Below are 22,272 nucleotides of genomic sequence, written 5' to 3'. Positions count from 1 at the left end.
GCTCAGTATTGTTGTCTTCAGTATCTAGACAACTGTAAAAACCCATTTTATCTAAACTTTAACCAAAACTGCAAAATTATGCATTAGAAAGATTGACAAACAAAACAAGAAAGATGTTGTGAAACTTGAAAGGGTTCAGAAAAGATTTACAAGGATGTTGCCAGGATTGGAGGATTTGAGCTATAAGGAGAGGCTGAACAGGCTGGGGCTGTTTTCCCTGGAGCATCGGAGGCTGAGGGGTACCTTATAGAGGTTTACAAAATTATGAGGGACATGGATTGGATAAATAGACAAAGCTTTTTCCCTGAGGTGGGGGAGACCAGAACTGGAGGGCATAGGTTTAGGGTGAAAGGAGAAAGATATTTATGAGACCTAAGGGGCAACCTTTTCACACAGAGGGTGATAGGTGTATGGAATGAGCTGCCAGAGGAAGTGGTGGAGGCTGGTACAATTGCAACATTTAAGAGGCATTTGGATGGGTCTATGAATAGAAAGGGTTTGGAGGGATATGGGTCGGGTGCTGGCAGGTGGGACTAGATCAGGTTGGGATATCTGGTCAGAATGGACGGGTTGGACCGATGGGTCTGTTTCCATGCTGTACATCTCTATGACTCTAAAAGGCTTCTTTTTCATGAAGGGCACCCACAACCCTATAAACATACACTCACAAGCCTGAATGAAACAATTCACTGTGCAGAAGCAATTGCAGTCTGGAAGTGAATGGCAACAGGTAGTTATGTCTAACCTGTCAGGATTCAATAGGGTTAAATGAGAAACACAAAGGAACATAATAAAACTATTTGTGGCCACAAAGTTCATTTGAACGTGGGCGTACATGGGTACTGTATTCATTATATATTGGAGGCAAAGAAAAAGTGAACAATCCAATATTTGTCATATTAAAAGACTTGCAAGATGAGACTTTAATTTTAAAAGTTTGGATTTATATCGTATCATAACTTCAGAATGATTCAGAGTACTTTAAAATCAATGAAGTTCTTTAAGTGTAGAGGCTGCTATAATTCAGGAAATACAAAAGTAGCCAATTTAAACACAAGCTTGCCCAGCTAGCTGCCAGATCGTATTTTTAGGGATATTGAAGGATTAACGTTGATCAGAAAAATGGTCACAGACTTTTAAATTGTGCTTTAGGGGTCTTATAAGTGCACCCGAGAGAGTAGTGAGAAAGGAGACCTACCTGCAATTTAACATGGGAAAGACAGCAGCTCTGATAGTGTCGCACTCTCTGTCCTCAAGGTCCAGGTAATTGGCTTGAGGCGAGAGTGGGAACAACTGAGCCGCAAGTTCATGCAAAGAAAGGGGTGAGGAGCAGGGGAATGGTTGTTGTGGATCCTGGGGGAAGGTGGGCGTGTTTGGAGGGTAGGAGGCGAGGCCAGAGCCCACATGCTGCCTGTTCCTACACAAACTTGCGGCGTGTGTCTGCTTCCAGCAGTGAGTGTGACAGCGGCGGGCGGAGCCGCAACAGGAGGGTGCAGCTTGCATTGCTGTCAGTGTGTGTGTGTGTCTGCGTGTGCCTGTGTTCCTTGCTGAGATGCCGAGCCGGCTCTGGATGCTGCTCCCCGGGTTACTGTGCTCCGTTTTGCCGATGGACAGCGCGCGGCGGCTGGGGAGCGGGCCGGCGGCACCGAGCGTCTCCCGGGCCAGGTGCACCTCGCGCTGCCTGGCGCTCCACATCGCACACCTGAGCGCGAGCTTCAGGAGCCTGCAGGTAAGGGGAGAGGGGATCCACTGAGTGTGGGGCATGGCCCCCCTCCCCAAGAGGGGAGATCTACTGAGAGTGGGGCTTGGAGGATCCACTGAGTGTGGGGCATGGAGGGGAGAGTTCTACTGAGAGTGGGGCATGGGGAGATCCACTGAGTGTAGGGCATGGAGGGGAGAGTTCTACTGAGAGTGGGGCATGGGGAGATCCACTGAGTGGGGGGCATGGAGGGGAGAGTTCTACTGAGAGTGGGGCATGGGGAGATCCACTGAGTGTAGGGCATGGAGGGGAGAGTTCTACTGAGAGTGGGGCATGGGGAGATCCACTGAGTGTAGGGCATGGAGGGGAGAGTTATACTGAGAGTGGGGCATGGGGAGATCCACTGAGTGTAGGGCATTGTTGAAGAGATCCACTGAGAGTGGGGCATGTGGGAGAGAGAACCACTGAGAGTGGAGCATGTAGGGATCTACTGAGTGTGAGACATCAGTGAAGAGATCTACTGAGAGTGGGGCATTGGGGGAGAGATTTGCTGAAAGTGGAGCATGTAGGGATCTACTGAGAGTGGGGCATGGAGAGAGAGATCCATGGGGGGGGCATGAAGGAGATATTCACTGAGAATGGGTCATGGGGAGAGATCCCACTGGGGGTGGGGCATGTGGGAGATCTTCTGAGAGTGAGGCATGAGGGGAGAGATCCACTGAGAAATGGGTATGAGGGGAGAGGTCCCTTCAATGAGAGTAAAGCATGGAGAGGCACTAGATCCTACCAAGACTGGGAATTGGGGCAGATCTCAGTGAAACTGGGGCATTTGGGAAGATCTCATTAAGACTAGGACGTGGAGAGGGTGAAGACTGTTTTTATTGGAAAGAAAGTTGAGAAGAGATTTGATAGAAGTTTTTAAAATCATGGCAGGCCTGGATAGTAGGTAAGGAGAAACTGTTCCCACTGAAAAATGGATCGAGAACCAGGCGCACAAATTTAGTGCGTTTTGCAATGGAAGCAAATATAAAAGCAGGGATGTACTTCTGAGGTTCCATAAGGCTCTTGGAATGTGTTCAGAGGTTGTTCACGAGAATGGTCCCAAGAATGAAAACCTTAACATATGAGGAACCTTTTGAGGTCTATACTCGATGGAGTTTAGAAGGATGACGGGTGTCTAGTTGAAATGTACAGAGTACTGAATGGCCTGGACAGAGTAGATGTTGGGAAGTTGTTTCCATTAGTAGAAGAGACTAGGACCCAAGAGCACAGCCTTAGAGTAAAGAGAAGATCTTTTAGACCGAAGATAAGGAGAAACTTCTTCAGCGAGAGAGTGGGGAATCTGTGGAATTCATAGCCACAGGAGGCTATGGAGGCCAGGTCATGTAGCATATTTAAGACTGAGATATCAAGGGTTAAGGGGAGAAAGTGAGAGAATGGCGTTGAGAAACTTATCAGCCATAATTAAATGGTAGAGCAGACCCGATGGGCTGAATGGCTTAATTTCTGCTCCTATGTCTTATGGTCAAATGTGAAGTGAGAACAAATATGCAGAGTTACAAGGAAAAGACAAGGAATTATCAACAAGTCAAAATGCTCAGAGAACCAAATGTCAATTGGCCGAAAGGCCTTCTTCTGTACCATAGCTACTCTATAACTCTATGAAATCCCCACTGAGGGAGAAGATTCCACTCAGACTGGATTATGGAGACAGTGTATATCCTACTGAGACTTAAGTATGTAGAAAGGATGCTATCTCAGATTGACAAACGATGTTTGTCAATCTGAGAATCGATGTTTTGAGCATAAGCCCTTCATCAAGATTCCTGATGAAGGGCTTATGCCCGAAACGTCGACTCTCCTGCTCCTCAGATGCTGCCTGATCTGCTGTGCTTTTCCAGCACCACACTCTCAACTGTAGCAGAGTTTTAGCCATCCTACCTGTGCCAACACACAGTGGCCTCAGTCAGTCAGAGGCCCCAAGTGGATCCAGTCCCCATAAGTGACCAGCACTAACAGTCTGAGTCTGCTTTGGCTGCTGAGTTTTCAACTTAATGCCTTCCTTTTCTCCACAGCCAGTTTGTCTCCATCCTTGGTAATTTCATGGATGATGTTAGGGCCCATGCAATGTACAACCAAGGATTGGATCCTCTTCCTTCAACTCTGATATGTTTCTAGGACGCCTGCAAAATAGACATTACTACTAGAGCAGGAAGTCATCATCCCCCACCTGAGACAGTGAATAAAAGGGGTTAATTGAGATTGGTATATAGGTGAGACTTGTCAGAGTGGAAATGGTGGCTGGTTCGTGAGCCCTGAAACTGGAATGAGGACAGGTTTTAGACTGTGTTAATACAATTTGAGTCAATTTGAGACACCTACAATTTGAGAGAGACTTCCAAACATTAGTAATCATTACCTCAATGTTTGAATTTATGTTCATTAATTTGCAAAAGGTTTTTTTGTAATATTGTGCAAGTTTATTTTCTTTAAGAAGAAAGAGACCTGTTAGAATTTCCAGTTGATATTTTTTTTATGTGAAGAGCCAGAATTCCTTTAATGTCGACAAATGTAACCCGTATTTGTAGCAACCTGTGTAGCTTTTTATCTTTAATAACTTTCCTAGTTATTATTATGCAGCTAATTCAAGTCTTTTGAAATCTAGTCATCCATTTAAGATTAATATGAAGATGAAAGTTTCTCATAGCCCATTCATTTTTCAGCACCTGCTTGACTCCCAACAGCTGCTGACATTCAAGTACAGTACAAAAAGTCATGACTGGGATTCCCCGTGCTACTGAATTTTCACCTCAAGTCTAATATAGTGTTTGTCCCATAGATTCCAAAAGCATCTGAAAATTTAAATGGGTATTAATGTTCTTTTGTATACCCAATGGAATATGTCCATGAGCCGGAAAGAACTTGCATTTGTCTAGTATTTTTCATATCTTGAGGATGTCCCAATCCACTTCACAAAAATCAGTCAGTTTTGAAGTGTAGTTACAAATGAGAATAAGAAAAATGACTGTTTAGGTACTGTTGTTTGATGACAGAATGTGTATTGGACAGAACACTTAACTGTTGTTCTTTAATTAATACCATAGGACATTTTATATCCACTTGAGCATTCAAATAGGCAGCAGTTTTATCTTACATGGGAAATACATCAGTTCTGATAATGCACCAATCAGCACAAAAGCACTCCCTGGTGAATAAATTATGTCCCTCAGTCCTCAAATGGGGTTTGAATTAGATCTTTCTGGTAGATTTAGGAATACAAGGGGCCTTAAATCCACAGATAGATGAGAACCAAAAAAGCCTGATGAGGGTCAGCAGACTGATACTCAAGAAATTTGTTCTAAATGCTGCCACATGATGGGACACCCCATCATAATGTTGGTGACCTTGTTTCCACATACCAGTGCAATTTTCTCTCTGTCCCAAACCCAATTTTCCCCTAGGTTCAACTCCTGGACAGCTACTGCTCACACAAACATAGACATTTCTGGAAAAAGCTCAGCAGGTCTAGCAGCATCTGTGGAGAGAAAGCAGAGTCCATGTTTTGGGTCAAGTGATCTTTCTTCAGCTGCTGCTCAATTCTTCTACATAAAAACTTTTTCAACTCCCCTTTTCTGGCATTGCTCAAGACATTGTAATCATCTACCGGTTAGCATGGTGGCTCAGTGGTTAGCACTGCTGCCTCACTGTGCTAGAGACCTTGGTTCAATTCCTGCCTTGGGTGACTGGCTGTGTGGAGTTTGCGCATTCTCCCCATGTCTGCATGCAGATGCTCCAATTTCCTCCCACAGTCCAAAGGTGTGCAGGTCAGCTGAATTGGCCAACCCAAATTGCCTATAGTGCTTTGGTCAGGGGTAATGGGTGTGGGTGAGTTACTCTTCAGAGGGTCAGTGTGGACTTGTTGGGTCAGATGACCTGTTCCATACTATCGGGAATCTAATCTAATCTGAAGGCCCTTCCTTGTGTTCTGCAACCCAAACCTTTTTTTAGTGGGTTTTCTTTTTAGGAAAGAGAGCTCTCTTCTCAATGTGTCTAGATATCTCACACACTGCCTCCCAGTTCCCAGACTTTGAGACCTCTCTAAGTTCCATCGTATCTAGAGCATCCCTCCCAAACCCTGGGATCAGGCCTGTGATTCCACTCCTCAGAATCTTCATCTCCAGAGCCATCAGCTCTAAGAAATCTCCAATCATGCACTCCAAGACTCTCACAACATGGTGAGACAACTCAAGTAACCCCTATGCTGCACCAATTTCTGCACGTCTGCAATCATCATACTAACATCTTCAGACCCTGCCTAGAACCCACAATTTCTCTCACCTCACTACTATTAAATGCCATAATCTCTACTTTGCTAATCATTGCCTATCACCTTATATCATGTCTCCAGCTTTATAAATGATAATAGATAAAAATGATAGGGCCAGTCATGCAGTCAGTAGGGAGTGGCACCCACAAAGAGCTCATTGCAGGTGCAAAGCTTTTAATTCCACATGTATCAGTGTTGAATTAGTAAAAACAAAAATGGGCTGTGCAACTGCAACATGCTGTCTGAGAGTATGGAATTAGCCCTTAAAGAAACATATAATAGTAATAATAATAATAATCAAAGCTACTGACATTGCTGCCATGCAAATCTCAACAGAAGCATGCAGTTTAATCACCTAAATACTATTTTAAAATCTCAGAATGTCATGACATCAAAACAAAATTTGACTTATTCCATTATTACATATCAGTGGTACACCCTTAAAGCATCTTGTTGGATTCACCAGTAACAACTTGTTTTTCTGTCCACTTTTTTGACGAGTGTGGTTGTTTATGGGGACAATAATGGTCGCCTCCATAGATGTATAATTGTATGGTTGAGTGAAATATCATTCTGTACTTGACTGCATATTCTTGTTCAGGAGATAAATTTTCAATTTAGTTGAGCCTTCTGTGCTGCCATAGTTGTTGTTGGATCCGAGATACCTCAAATAAATTTTAAAATATTTCTCAAATACCTGCTTATTTAAAACATGGATAATCAGAATGGCTTTAAAAATAATATGGCTGACAGATTATTTGTCAATTTGTATAATAAAAAGGCAAATGTACAGAAATAATATTAGTACAATGCTTTGTTGTGTTGTTCATCTATTTAATTTACCAGTGAAATTCTGAAATTGTTTTGTAAAAGTTGACAAGTAAGGATTCATTTGGAGAAATCTGTGCAGAATCTTCCTTGCAGGTAGAAGGATGAAAGCAAAAGTTGGTACTGAACACTGGTCAGGTTTTTTTTAAAATGTTAATTGCTCTCTTCGAAAGTTTGCTGATGTGTCTTAATGTTGATAATGGGATGTTAAGGGGTTATTTGATTACAATAAAGCAAGAGCTTCTTGTGAAATTTCACAATATTGTTAGAAATTTGTTGCAGTTTAGATTGAAATAAACTGTAACATGCTGTGTTAATCAAGCAATATATCACAAATAGCATTCAAAGCATGGTTTAAATACCGCCCCTCAGAAAATGTTTGTATACCTGATAGGGCGATTTAACAAATCTGTAAAAGAGCATGGAGCTTTTTATGTCATGAGCACATATCAAGAATCAGACCAGGCGGTTACTGGGCTCCAGAGGATTTTCTGTCCATTAATTTTAATTTTGCAAGGCCAAATGAGTACCAGAACTTGATTCTTGACAGGATCTCCAAAGGCAAAAAATATAATGCTGGAGCAGGGACTTGTAAAATCTACCTTTGCATTTCTAGAATCTAATCCATAACTATGTTTTCACTTTAGAAAGGTGGAAATAAAGTTATTTAGAGTAAGAACGCTGGTATGGACCTATTGGAATGAATGGTCTGTTTTTGTAGTGGAAATACAATTAAATAAGGTGACGGTAAAATGTTTCAACCAGCAATATGAGCCTAGAAAGCAGATTAACAGTAATGGCTGTTTTTGATACTTGTGCCTGAACCTTTGTACATCGGGCAGTTTTGAATGCAGATAATGATAGTTTTTAAAAATGTCAACTTTTATTTTCCTTATATCATTGATACATTTGACAGGCATACACATGTTGTTCACTAGCATGCTTTATGTAAATAAACTAAAATTGACTTATTTATACAAAAATGAACTATTTGTATGAAGGTGCCGTTGCAATTTTTTAGTACTCTGAGAGTCCAACATTAACATGGAAAAAGACATAGGTATCTGGTTGAGGTGAACACCACACCTCACTGATTTAATCACTGAACCCCTCAAAACAGATGGGGAGAGGTCAGTGGATGGCAGTATAATGTCAGGTTGACAGGAAGCCATTGGGTGAACCAAAGGAAAGGTCATCAGTGCTCCAAGTTAACTTAAAGGAACTTGGTTTTGGGAAAGGCACAATAACCTTTTTGCTCAGGCACTGGTTAAAATGACAGTCCAAGTCCATCAGCAGAATTCTATTTTGTTACGTTCTTATATTGAAAGAAAGATCCCAACGGCTTCTTTTGGGTGTCCCTGGGGGCTGTTCATGCTATCTTGCTATAGGAAGGATGTTGTTAAACTAGGAAGGGTGCAGAAAAGATTTGCAATGATGTTACTGCAACTGGAGGGTTTGAGTTATAAGGAGAGGCTGAATAGTCTTGGACTGTTTACCTGAAGCTTTGGAGGCTGAGGGGTCACCTTATCGATGTTTATAAAATCATGAGAGGCATGGATAGGGTAAATAGTCATGGTCTTTTTCCTGTGATTGGGGAGTCCAGAACTAGAGGGCACATGCTTAGACTAAGGGGAAAAATTTAAAAGGGACCTAAGCGGCAATTTTTTTCATGTAGTGGGTGGTACACATATGGAATGACCTGCTAAAGGAAGTGGTGGAGGCTGATAGAATTACAACATTTAAAAGGCATCTGGATGGGTATATAAATAGGAAGGGTTTAGCAGGATATGGGCCAAGTGCTGGTATATGGGACCAGATTAGTTAAGGATATCTGGTCAGCATGCACAAGTTGGACCGAAGGATCTGTTTCTGTGCTGTATATTTCAAGACTCTATATATGGAATCAGTTGCCAGATGAAGCGATAGAGGTGTGTACAATTACAACATTTAAAAGACATTTGGATCGCTATGTGAATAAGAAAAATTTAGAGGGGTTGAGACCAAACGCAGGCAATTGAGACTAGTTAAGTTTGGGGTACCTGGTCAGCATGGACAAGTTGGACCAGAGGGTCTTGTTTCCATGTTCGTGACTCTATTACTGAATGATCCTAAATTCAGAAAAAAACAAGTTAAAAAGAAGACAGTGGGGTCAAAACAGAATGTGACACATAGATTTCTCAGCCAATTTTTGCTAGCCACTGGGTAGGCAGGCTTAAAATCACACCTTTAATTGTGTTATCCATCTGGGAAAATAAACTCACTCTTGGTTTTACTAAAAGCTTTAGTCTGTCACTTTGTCAATAAATTTAGATTTTTGCATTCTTCCGACACTGATTATAAATAATTTCATTGCTTTTGGCAAAGTTTGCCATTTACAATGGAATTGTTTCAGAGTTCTCTCAATTAAAAAATCCTTTTGATTGAATGACTGTACACAAATGAAATGTAGCAGAAGGAAACTGTAAAAACTAGGAAGGCCTGAAATATTATTGGGGAACTCAGATGCAAAAGTCCTACCTCTATTTCTGGCAGATCCCATTTTTGCTGGCAGGGAGAATGGACAGAGATAAGAAGAATAACATGAAATCCAAACTCAGTCAGGTAATTTAATTTGCTGAATAAAAATACAGCTTTCGCTGCCTTAACTCACAGCATAGTAGTCCTGCTTTTATGAAAGACGAATAAACATAGATTTAAGGACTGTTTTAGTGTCATGATTTAAATGATTTTCCAGCCCTTTAAATTTGGGTTTAAAAAAGTCTGCCTTTTTCTCTTAGAACATGTAAAAATACAACATTGTTGGAGTACATTGATTGACAGGCCATCTATTTTTGCAATTACAGTGGACTCAATTGTTTAGGTTATTGAGCATATTATAAATACTTGGTTAAATTTCAAAACATCTAGAACCATCTATCTCAATAGGGGATGGTTTTAAGATGTCATTAAATGATTAATTGTCTTCAATGTGTTTAGTGAAATAGATGTTTCCTTGTTTTTGTCACAGATTAGCCACATGAGGCAATTTACACTTTTGAATGATTTTCATAAATTAATGTTTTTTTAATACAAAGTGTGTTGGAGTGAGAATTGTATTAGATTGTTAGGAGTTTATTTTCATCTTCAATAGCTTATGAGGTCTGCCCATTATAGATATGAGATGATTGGTTATGAAAGAAACATGGGACGCACAGATGGGGTATAGTGAGTATGAAAGGGTAGAGGTGACGTTGGAGGAAATGAAATAGCATGGAAAAGCTCAGCAGGTCTGGCAGCATCTGTGAAGAGAAATCAGAGTTAATATTTTGCGTCCGGTGACCCATCCTCAATTCTGAGGAAGGGTCACCGGACCCAAAACGTTACCTTTGATTTCTCTTCACAGATGCTGCCAGACCCGCTGAGCTTTTCGAGCAACTTCTGTTTTGTTTCGGATTTACAGCATCTGCAGTTCTTTCAGCTTTATTGAAAAAGCATGGAGCTGGTATGGGCTACATGAGGCTGTAAAAGCAATAATGGAAGGTATAAGCAGTTTAATGGCATGGTGGCTCAGTGGTTAACACTGCTACCTCACAGTGCCAGAGATTCAAGTTTGATTCCACCCTCAAGCAAATGTCTGAATTGTGTTTGCACATGCTCCCCATGTCTGCATAGGCTTCCTCCAGGTGCTCCAGTTTCTTCCCACAGTCCAAAGAAATGCAGGTTAGGTGGATTGGCCATTAAAAATTGGCCATAGTGCCCTGGGATGTGCAGGCTATGTGAATTGGCCCTGGGAACGCAGGGTTACAGGGAAAAGCTGGGTCCGGGTTGGATGCTCTTTAGAGGCTCGGTGTGGAATTAGTGGGCTGAGTGGCCTGCCTCCAAACTGTAGGATTGTATAATTCAGTAAGAGGGAGCTTGGAAGTGGAAATCAGAGTTAATTTATTGGTGCATCTTAGAGCTTAGTCAATAATTCATAATGAGAAATTTGGCAACCGTACCAAAAAAAGGGATGGCTAGTTTCTAAGAGCAGCAGTTCTTTTTGTCAAAGCAGCTTCTCAAATTGATGTTTCTTTCGTGAACATTTCAAAACTTATCATTGTTATTATAAATCCAACTAGTTCAGAGCACAATTCATAATGAACGAGTGAGGTTGGAGCATGGAATATATGAATGGAATGTGGTTTGAGCAAGGGCTAGAAGATCTAACTTGAAGTATCTCATTTTTCCTTCACTGTCATTGGATTAAATTCCTGGACCTCCAGTCCTGACAGCAGTTCTTCCACTCCTACTATTGCAACAGTTCAAATAGGCAGCTCACCACCACCTTCTACAGGGGAATTAGGAATGAACAATAATTGCTGCCTTAGTCAGATCGAATGAACAAATGATAAAAGAGCTTTAACGCTGAGCTCACAAAGAATTGGCCTATGTCGGCTCTTACTTGCCTCTATGTCAGGGTCAACAGGTTCATCTAAATCCAGATCCCACCTTACCAGGGGACAAATATATAGGGATAAATCTGCCCAGTCAGAAGGTATCCTGACTCAAGCTTCCCACCTCATTTGTGAAAACCCGGCCCTGGATCTAGTTTACTTAATTTTTCAGCTTCCTTGTTAATTATTTCAGTTCATTCATATCCCTTTTTTTCTTCCAATATGTAATATTTTCTACAAGTCTGTACAAAATGGTTTCTGCCATTGCTTGGTTTGTTTATATATTTTGATTAGGTTGTTTGGTCATTTTAGATCTGCCTCCTCCATTTTCATTTCGAACGGTAGTTTGGTATCATCCTTAACTCCAACCACTTTCAGTTGAGTTTCTGAGTCTGACTTTTAGAAATTGTAATGGTCCTAAAGTTTATCTGTGGGCCCAGGCTCAGTATTGTCATCCTACTGGACCATAGGATTGCTCTCTCATTAGAGAGACAGTTGATCATTTAATGTGTGGATTACCTGAACAAGGGGAGAGTTTAAGATATAGAATCCTTCATGCTAACCTCAGCTAGTGTAGGAATGCAGCATGCTATTAGCATCACTCTGAAGATGATCTTCTGGTGCAGTAGTAGTGTTCCTACCTTTGAGCCAGATGCCCAGATTCAAGACCTGCTCTAGAGGTGTGTCATAAAATCCATGACCAGGCTGGTTCGGGAACAATATATTAGCATCACTCTACTTTGCAAACTTGCTGTCCAGCCAAATGAGGTAACCAGCCCCAGGCTCTGCACTATCAAGTATGCATTGTTTTCCATCTTCAATCAATCCTTTTTTGTTCATACCATACCTTGAATTTCCACAGCTTTGACTTTAACCACTCACCTTTTGTTTAAAGCTTTGTCAGATATTTGTTTCTTGGACTGTTCCTTTAAGGAAGTCATGTTGGCTATTCAATCAGGATTATTTTCTGTCTTCATGTTGATTGCTGTTAATTATTATTGAGCATGTGTACCTCAGGTTTACATAGACAATTGATGGGTTTTTTTTAAATATAGGATTAAAGTAAGAGTATTTTGTGTGTAGTTGACTGCATCTCATTTAGTTAGAATATGAGCACCACATTGATCTCTTTTTAATTTATTGGTATCTCCTTGTGTTGAATGAGTCCCTCATAATGATTGTCAATGCCTCACAAATCTTCTCAGTAGATGCCTTTAACATGCCGGGATAAATCTTGTCTATCCCTGGAGATTTATTGCATTTGAGCCTTTTAAGGCTGACTAAGACTTCAATCTCAGGAGAACTATAGCAGTGGATTGATTCGATCTAGTGGCACTGAACGTTAAAAACCAGATGCTTTCTGCATTGTATATTAGCATTGGTAATTCTATATGGTACTAGTAAGAAAAAAGAGGTTTATCCCATGAAGTCTGTGCAGTAGAGGAATGGGAAAGTAATTTGGCCGCTTGAGTGTGCACATTTAGATTAGCCATGTGTGAGAGGGCTGAATATCTCAGTTGCCTTGCATGTGGTTTAAATATCACCAGCTTTTGAGTTTGATTCACATTTTGGTTGAGGTAGAATGAAACAAAGAATTGCAGATGTCTGAGGAAAGAAAAAAACCCAGAAATTGCTGGAGAAACTCAGCAAGTTTGGCAGCATTTGGGGAGAAAGAAAAACAGAGTTATCATTTCATGTCAAGTGAAACTGGGCCCTAATCAGAAAGCAGAATACTTTAGTGGCTCGTCGTCTGAAATGAATAGAGAAAATGCTGGAAATTCTCTGGCAGCATCTGTGGTATGTGAATCAGCGCTAAAATTTTTAGGTCTGTATATTGGGAAATATTAGAAATGAGCAAGAGGTGGGTCGGAGAAAGATAAAAGGAAGATCTGTGATTGACTGAACATTAGATTAGTCAGACAGAATGAAGTTAATCTTCCAGGGCAAAGGAAGTGATGATGAACAAGAAAGATGTGCCTGGAGCAGATGTGACAGAAGACAGATGTAAGAGAAACCATTTCATGAAAGGGAAACAAAGTGAGTGCAAAGATTATATTTTGAAATTGTTAAACTCAATATTTATTCCAGAAGATTATAAATTTAAAGATGAGATGGTAGCCGTCAAGCTTGTCCTTGAGCTTCACTAGGCCAGTGCAGTAGGTTTAGAATAGAGTTGTCAGCATAAGAACAAGGTGGGGAAATAAAATGACAGGCGACCATAAACCTTGGCTCATTCTTGTTGACGGAATAGATCAGCCAATTGGCATTTGGTCTCACCATTGCAGACAAGACCACGTTACAAAATTTGGACTCTGTCTCCTAACGCAAAACCTGAGATTGGAAGGAAATGGCAAGCTACGACTGACAAAGACTACCAAGAGAAACAGCCCAGGTGAAGCAGCAGCAGACCAGAAGAACAAGGACCTGCCTTTGGACAGAACATGCATGAAGTTATAAAGAATATCCTTTTAAGAATAAGAATAAGGATTACGGTCGGAGAGGTATAATATCCAATTCAGACACTCAGTAAACCACCATTTCAATATCAAATTATAAGGTTTCAATTCAAATTGCATGTTAATTACATTCTTTACAAGGGGATCCACGGCAATGTGACAAACAAGATTTTGGTTTATCTGGGACTAAGTATATCACATTCCATGAGCACAATGTCTGATGAATTCTATATTCAGTACTTTTGTTTCTCTTGTACCTATTAACTTACCTCTGTTCCTTCAATGAAAGCAAATACAGAAAGTGTTGGCTAAATATCCCAGAAAGTAGCTCGACCACATGTAGGTCATGCTCTAGCATAACCTTCCCAAAGACCCAAAGTTGACAGGCTGCCTCTGGAAGACACATGCATCTGGGGATGGCACTGGTCACCACAGGCCGAAGCGCTAATTAAAGTATCTACGGCTGGTACTTCTGGCAGTCCCATTGAGAGATGTTGCGGCTGTATTGCAAGGGCACTGTAGGATAAAGGTGGCCTCTGAATACGGCAAAAAACTGCTAAAGGTAACCGTGGCCACAGCTGCCAGACCAACAGGATACAGGAGGAGCCCATACCTGAATGGGGCCCTGGCTTTGGCCCAGTGATTGCTGTGTCTGGGTGAGAAGATGGACAGATTTGTAGAAGACATTAATAATCAAAACCTGCTTCTAGAGAGCTAACTAGCTTTATCCATGGTAGGGTCTGGGGCACTCCAGCAGGAAAATTGTGTCACCACTGAAAAGTGGCCTCTAATTGAATCGGGTCCTCAAGCAAAGGGGGCAGCACGGTGTCTCATTGGTTAGCACTGCTGCCTCACAGCACCAAGGACCCAGGTTCAATTCCAGCCTCGGGCAACTGTCCGTGTGGAGTTTGCACATTCTCCCTGTGTCTGTGTGGGTTTCCTCCAGGTGCTCTGGTTTCCTCCCACAATCCAAAGATGTGCATGTCAGGTGAATTGGCCATGCTAAATTGCCCATAATGTTAGGTGTAATAGCCAGGGGTAAATGTAGGGAAATGAGTCTGGGTGGGTTACTCTTTGGAGGGTCGGTATGGACTTGTTGGGCTGAAGGGCCTGTTTCCACACTGTAGGGAATCTAATCTAATCTAATCTAAAGTAATTGGCCATTCACCTTAAGGAGAAAGTGAGGTCTGCAGATGCTGGAGATCAAAGTTGAAAACTTTATTGCTGGAACAGCACAGCAGGTCAGGCAGCATCCAGGGAACAGGAGATTCGACGTTTCGGGCACAGGCCCTTCTTCAGGAATGAGCAGAGAGTGTTCAGCAGGAGAAGATAAAAGTAGGGAGGGGGGACTTGGAGGAGGGGCGTTGGAAATGTGATAGGTGGAAAGAGGTCAAGGTGAGGGTGATAGGTCGGAGTAGGATGGAGGCGGAGAGGTCAAGAAGAAGACTGCAGGTCAGGAAGGCGGTGCCGGGCTGGAGGGATTCGGCTGAGACAAGGTGGGGGGAGGGGGGATGAAGAAACTGGTGAAGTCCAAGTTCATCCCCTGTGGTTGGAGGGTTCCCAGTCGGAAGATAAGATGCTCCTCCTCCGACCGTCGCGTTGTTGTGGTTTGGCGGTGGATGAGTCCAATGACCTGCATATCCTCGGTGGAGTGGGAGGGGGAGTTGAAATGCTGTGCTACAGGGTGGTTGGGTTGGTTCATCCGGGTGGCCCAGAGGTGCTCTCTGAATCGCTCCGCAAGTAGGCGGCCTATCTCCCCAATATAGAGGAGGCCACACCGGCTGCAGCGGATGCAGTAGATGATGTGGGTGGAGGTGCAGGTGAATCTGTGGCGGATATGGAAGTTTCCTTTGGGGCCTTGGAGAGAAGTGAGGGGGGAGGTGTGGGCGCAAGTGTTGCACCTCCTGCGGTTGCAAGGGAAGGTGCCGGGAGTGGAGGTTGGGTCGGTGGGGGGTGTGGATCTGACAAGGGAGTCGCGGAGGGAGTGGTCTCTACGGAAAGCTGATAGGGGAGAGGAGGGAAATATATCCTTGGTGCTGGGGTCTGTTTGGAGGTGGCGGAAGTGACGGCGGATGATGCGCTGTACATGGAGATTGGTGGGGTGGTAGGTGAGGACCAGTGGGGTTCTGTCCTGGTGGCGGTTGGAGGGGCGGGGCTCAAGGGCGGAGGAGCGGGAAGTGGAGGAGATGCGGTGGAGGGCACCGTCGACCACGTCGGGGGGGAAATTGCGGTCCTTGAAGAAGGAGGCCATCTGTGTTGTACATATTTTGAACTGGTCCTCCTGGGAGCAGATGCGGCGGAGACGAAGGAATTGGGAGAATGGGATGGCGTTTTTACAGGGGGCAGGATGGGAGGAGGTGTAGTCCAGGTAGCTGTGGGAGTCGGTTGGTTTGTAGTAGATGTCCGTGTTGATTCGGTCGCCTGAGATAGAAACAGAAAGGTCTAGGAAGGGGAGGGAGGAGTCCGAGACTGTCCAGGTGAATTTGAGGTCGGGGTGGAAGGTGTTAGTGTAGTGGATGAACTGTTCAACCTCCTCGTGGGAGCACGAGGTAGCGCCGATACAGTCATCAATGTAGCGAAGGAAAAGATGGGGGGTGGGGGCCAGTGTAGTTGCGGAAGATGGATTGTTCCACATACCCTACGAAGAGGCAGGCATAGCTGGGGCCCATGCGGGTGCCCATGGCTACTCCTTTTGTTTGGAGAAAGTGGGAGGATTGGAAAGAAAAGTTGTTCAGGGTGAGGACCAGTTCGGTCAGTCGAAGGAGGGTGTCGGTGGAAGGGTACTCGGTGGTACGGCGGGAAAGGAAGAAGCGGAGTGCTTTGAGTCCTTCGTGATGGGGGATGGAGGTGTACAGGGACTGGATGTCCATGGTGAAGATGAGGCGTTGGGGACCGGGGAAGCGGAAATCCTGGAGGAGGTGGAGGGCATGGGTGGTGTCACGAACGTAGGTGGGGAGTTCTTGGACTAATGGGGACAGGACCGTGTCGAGGTATGCCGAGATGAGTTCGGTTGGGCAGGAGCAGGCTGAGACGATGGGTCGTCCGGGGCAGTCAGGTTTGTGGATTTTGGGCAGGAGGTAGAAACGGGCGGTGCGGGGTTGTGGGACTATGAGGTTGGAGGCGGTGGATGGGAGGTCCCCTGAGGTGATGAGGTTATGGATGGTCTGGGAGATGATGGTTTAGTGGTGGGGGGTGGGGTCATGGTCAAGGGGACGGTAGGAGGAGGTATCTGCGAGCTGGCGTTTGGCCTCAGCGGTGTAAGGTATCATCTTAACTCCTCAACCAAAATAAAAATAAATTGGCGATGAAGGCATATGCCAGGAGCTGCAAATTGCCACAAGTTATGAAATATCTGTGTTACTCCAACATTAACCTTGCAAAAATCAGCTCATCACTATGAAAAAGACAAAGAGAATTACGAAGAGAGGCCATCATGCTATATCAGCCAAAACAAATCTAGTCTGAGCTTCCACTTTCTGATCCATACAGTCGTAGGTTATGAATCTCAAGTGCACATCGTGTTTTTTTAATGCAGTACTACCACCATTTCAGGCATGTATTCTAGATCGCTGTCACCCTATTTTGGGAAAAAATACTTCACTTTCCTCCAAGTCTTCTACCTACTTAAATCTACACACATAATTTTAAGTTTGAAACTCTTCAAATTCTTCCACTTTAGGGAACTTCTTCAGAGAGTTCATGACATATAGAAATTGCCAGCCCAAATTCCCAACTAATTCCCTTAGCCTTAGCTGCATCAGAATTTCTGTGTGGTACTAACACACAACACTGTTGGTATGATTACTCAGTGATTATCTTGGAGACATTATGAAGATTATATTTCTGTTATATTTCAAATTAGATCTGTTGACCTAGAAAATCTGTTGAAATTCTTCAATTGATTGGACGGGGCCCAGAGGAGCTTCACAGAAGTGATTCCGGGAATGAAGGGCTCGTCAGATGAGGAGCATTTGAGGACACTCGGCCTGTACTCAATAGAGTTCAGAAGAATGAGGGCGCATCTTGTTGAAACATACAGAATACTGAAAGGCCTGGATAGAGTAGATATGGCAAAGATGTTTCCATGAATAGGAGAGAAGGTTATGGAGAAAATGCCAGAGAATAGGATTGCGAAACACGGAGCAGACCCGGTAGCTGAATGGTCCAATTCTACTCCTATATCTTGAAGTCTTAATGTGAATACTGATGACACTTATTGTGCACTTTCTATGAAATTCTCTTATGGAAGACGACAGAGAGAAACTTTACCAAGTACCAAGTAGGTGCAAATGTTTTTGCAGTCTTCAATGCCCTTAGTCTTTAATCAAAAATTCAAACTGCATTCCTCAGGTTTGAGAAGGTTAAAGATGTCAGATTTAAAAAAAAGTATCCCTTCCCCCTTTGTAACTCATTAGGGAACTGTCTCCTTCTGTGGGAAAACAGAATAAAATGTCAGAGTTTTTAATTTGAACACAAATTAGATGGATTCTGGATTGGTGGTGCTGGAAGAGCACAGCAGTTCAGGCAACAACCGAGCAGCAGATTTTACTGCTCCTCGGATGCTGCCTGAACTGCTGTGCTCTTCCAGCACCACTAATCCAGAATCTGGTTTCCAGCATCTGCAGTCATTGTTTTTACGTATAAATTAGATTGATCCCAGACAGAGATCAAGAATGAAAGTAAAATTACAGGTCTTAATTCTTTCCTTCAAACCAGGAATATTCTGCTTGATTACTTTCTCAAATAATGATTTTGTATTTTTTACTAAGAAACTCCGAAATCTTGAGCTCTTTTTTAGTATTTATCTGAAACTTATTGCAGAAGTAAGCAATGTGGCAGTTCTTTCAAAAGTGCCAAAATTATTTTTGTTTTTGAGAAAACTGGTACAGTGATTTTACACAAGACAGTGATTGGCATTGAATGCAGAGGTCTTGACCACTGGTAATTTGGCATTGGGATTGGATGGCTCATCTTCATGTATTCCTCAAACTCATCGTTAGTTGTTGATTCACCCTTTGTCTGAAACAAGTGACCCATGAGAACAATTGGCCAGAAGGTTCACTTGTAATAATGTATGTGCTACTTCAGAAGCAGGTAGTAATGTATGGGTGCAATCTGAGATGCCATGCAGATAAAATTGTTTTGATAACCTTTGGATCTTGTTTTTGTGATGTATCAGCCAACTTTATTCTCCTGTGCTGAAGAAGGAACTGTGTAAATCAGGTGGAATATTACGTCTGTCTCTGTTCTGGCAAAATGGTAACATTAAATATACTCTATAGTAGGTGGGTTCATGGTTGATTTTGTGTTTAGTGTACATGGTACACATTGTTAATCAAAAACTGGAGAGAAAGGAGTCTTTAATGGCACATTTTCTGATTGGCTCAGTTCCCACCCAGATATTCTTTTTTAAATTTTCTATTTTTAATACAGAAACTAATTCAGGAAGTCAATCTTTTTCCTCCTATATCAATGATCGTAAATGGTGATAATCAGTTATTCATGTGATGTTTCCTGATTCCAAGAATTTGAAATATCATAATTTAGACTCAAAAATGCTGAATCTTCGCCAAATGTATTTCTAACAGCTATCTAACAGCGCGGCTGGTAAACTGAACATTTCTGCTCGTTATCTGATTGCAATGCAGCAGTGGATGTGATGCTCTAGAAGTACATTAGCTAACACTTAGTTCCTGAGGAAATGATTAAAAGAGACTTGGATAAGTACATGAATAAGAAAGATTTGGAGGGATATGGGCCAAGAGGAGGCAGGTGGTTCTAGTTTAGTTTGTGATTGTGTTCAGTGGACTGGTTGGACCAAAGTCATGTGCTGTATGTCTGTATGACTCTATGCTTTATAACATCATTTTTTGTTCAGAAAGTGCCTCAAAACATTAATTTAACTGTTCCAATAATTGATGTTTCTTGATATATCTACCTTACAGAATATTAATAATTGACTTCTATAAGCAAACTAAATATACATACAAAGAATAAGAATAAGCCACTTGGCTCTTTGACCCTGCTCCACCATTTAATAAAATCATGACTGATGTGATTTTAACCTCAACACCTTTCCCAGAAACATAATTTACAATATCCTTTAGTTGTAAAATATTATGACTCATCGCAAAGCAGCATGTTGCAGTCAGTCTTTGGCTTGGCAGTAATTCTCCTTAATCTCTGTGTTACGATTCTGCAGCACATATTTCACCTTTAACCATTTTGCGTGTCCAACTTCTCTGAGAATTTCACCTTCCTACTGTGCTTGATTCTTGCATTTCCTATTTCCATTTTTAAACTCACCATTTGTTGCCGTTTGCTATTGCTAAGCTGTTAGTCGTTCTTCAATGTGAAATATGTTAAGCTACATCTGCAGTTTGCTCATTCATTGTCAGAACTCAGCACTATCATTCTTTTCATTTTCAAGTTTTTCTGTTTGAAGCATCTGCTGCTGAGGTTTTCAGTCTGATGTTGAGGATCTCCCTCTTGAATGCCTCTTCTGCTAACTCTACAATTTGAAGTTACCACATTGCCACATTATGTCCTTCTCAGCCTTCAGATTTTCTGAGACAGCAACTTTATTCTCTAGTTCAAATTTTTCAACTGGAGTGCCGAAAATTTTAACTACCTGAACCTTCACATATTAGCTGTCTTTCATTTTTGTCAAGAGCTCTCTATGTCTTTTGGTGGCTTTGAGAATTATGATGTCTGACTGTAATTCATTTATTTAGCTTTATGTGTTATCTCTCATAATAAGTTTCATTAAATGTACCCAATCTGTAGGCACTATGATTCTGCCAATCACTTTCTTGCTTCTGATTGGATGGGGTGGAGATGCGGGGTTTGCTTTTCAATGTGTGTAGCATCTTCACCTATCTCTGTTGCCGTCTTCATCTCATGGTTCACTAAGATAAGCTGCACCTCTTCACAAGTGCTCAACCCAAGGTTAGAAGGGTCATCAGTTTTAGTGATGTTGAACATACAGTTAGCATATTTTCCTTTGTGTCTCCTTCTAATTTGGGTTGTTTAATATAAGTTGCACAATATATGGATCGGTTGACATTGCTTGGTTTCAGAGCACTTTCCCCCAGGAGCCATGTTTTCAAATTTTTGATAAAGGTCTTCTGGTGTAGTCTGAGTAGGATTTGCTCTCTGCTTTGGTTTCAAGCTCTAGTTTGTGGCTGTGGGTTTATTTCTCAGTCTCTTCCTGACCTGAATGGTTGTGTGAATTTTTTCCAGAAATCAGATAGTCCATGCAGTTTTCTGGTTCCCATGTCTATTGTGTTCTCAAACAAATTGTCATCTTTCAGGTTATGGATGTTTTAGAATTGTTTTATCTTTCTCCTTTTCTGAATCACATTTCTTCAATTCCAATCTTGTTGAGAGCAAGACGAAAAGCCTCAACTCCATATCTGCTTTTAACAATGATTTGGAGATGCTAGTGTTGGACTGAGGTGGACACAGTCAGAAGTTACAGAAGAAGTTACACCACATCAGGTTATAGTCCAACAGGTTTATTGGAAATCACAAGCTTTCAGAGGTGAGGTTTCATCTGATGAAGGAGTTGTGCTCTGAAAGCTTGTGATTTCAAATAAATCACAATGACCTAGCATCATGTGACTTCTGACTTTGCTTTTAGCAATGTTTAGGTTTTGTTCAGACTCCTACACAGTGTGGTGGCTCAGCGGTTAGCACTGCTGCATCACAGCACCAGGGTCTCAGGTTCAATTACCAGCCTTGGGTGACTGTCTGTGTGGAGCTTGCACATTCTCCCTGTGTCTGTGTGGGTTTCCTCTGGGTGCTCCGGTTTCCTCCCACAGTCCAAAGATGTGCAGGTCAGGTGAATTGGCCATGCTAAATTGTCCATAGTGTTAGGTGCATCAGTCAGAGGGAAATGGGTCTGGGTGGGTTACTCTTTGGAGGGTCGGCGTGGACTTGTTGGGCCGAAGGGCCTGTTTCCACACTGTAGGGAATCTAATCAAACCACTGGTAGTTCTGTTAATATTAGATGCAATATTTGCTATTGGATTATGCTACTGTTGTGAAAACTAACCTTAGAGTATCTTTTTTATTTGTGTCATATTTATTTTGCTTGCAATTTCCTCTCAATTTTACTAGCCAAGATAACTGTCAGTAATTCAGAAGTATTTTCCAATACATAGGAGCAAGAGTAGGCCGTCCAGCCCCTCCATTCTGCCATTCAGTGAAATCATGGCTGATCTGTGCCCATCTCCATATACCTGCCTTTGCCCCATGTCCCTTAGTACCCTTGTTTAACAAAGGGTTATCTGTCTCAGGTTTAAATTAACAACTGATCCAGCATCCACTGCTGTTTGTGGAAAAGAGTCCCAAACAGCTACCACACTGTGTGTAGAAAAGCTTCTTAACATCTCAGCTGAATGTCTGGCCCTAATTTTGGGCAGCACGGTGGCACAGTGGTTAGCACTGCTGCCTCACAACGCCAGAGACCCGGGTTCATTTCCCACCTCAGGCGACTGACTGTGTGGAGTTTGCACGTTCTCCCCGTGTCTGCGTGGGTTTCCTCCG

The 22,272-nt window shown here is 42.4% G+C and overlaps 1 protein-coding gene across 1 annotated transcript in view; it reads left to right on the top strand.

The window, feature by feature from the left end:
- Positions 1-1,415: 1,415 nt before the first annotated feature.
- The window catches only part of LOC122556060 (anosmin-1), a 154,128-nt gene continuing 133,271 nt past the window's right edge, over positions 1,416-22,272 (top strand). Inside the window, exon 1 of the mRNA XM_043702467.2 lies at positions 1,416-1,729. Within this exon, the coding sequence (XP_043558402.1) occupies positions 1,553-1,729 (177 nt within the window). The 5' untranslated portion in view covers positions 1,416-1,552. The remainder of the gene's footprint in view (positions 1,730-22,272) is intronic.

Source organism: Chiloscyllium plagiosum, unplaced genomic scaffold (genome assembly GCF_037043375.1).
Source record: "Chiloscyllium plagiosum isolate Xiang-an unplaced genomic scaffold, Cpla_swu_hap1 HiC_scaffold_13, whole genome shotgun sequence".
NCBI lineage: Eukaryota > Metazoa > Chordata > Chondrichthyes > Orectolobiformes > Hemiscylliidae > Chiloscyllium > Chiloscyllium plagiosum.
This window is presented reverse-complemented; position numbering and strand designations above follow the sequence as displayed.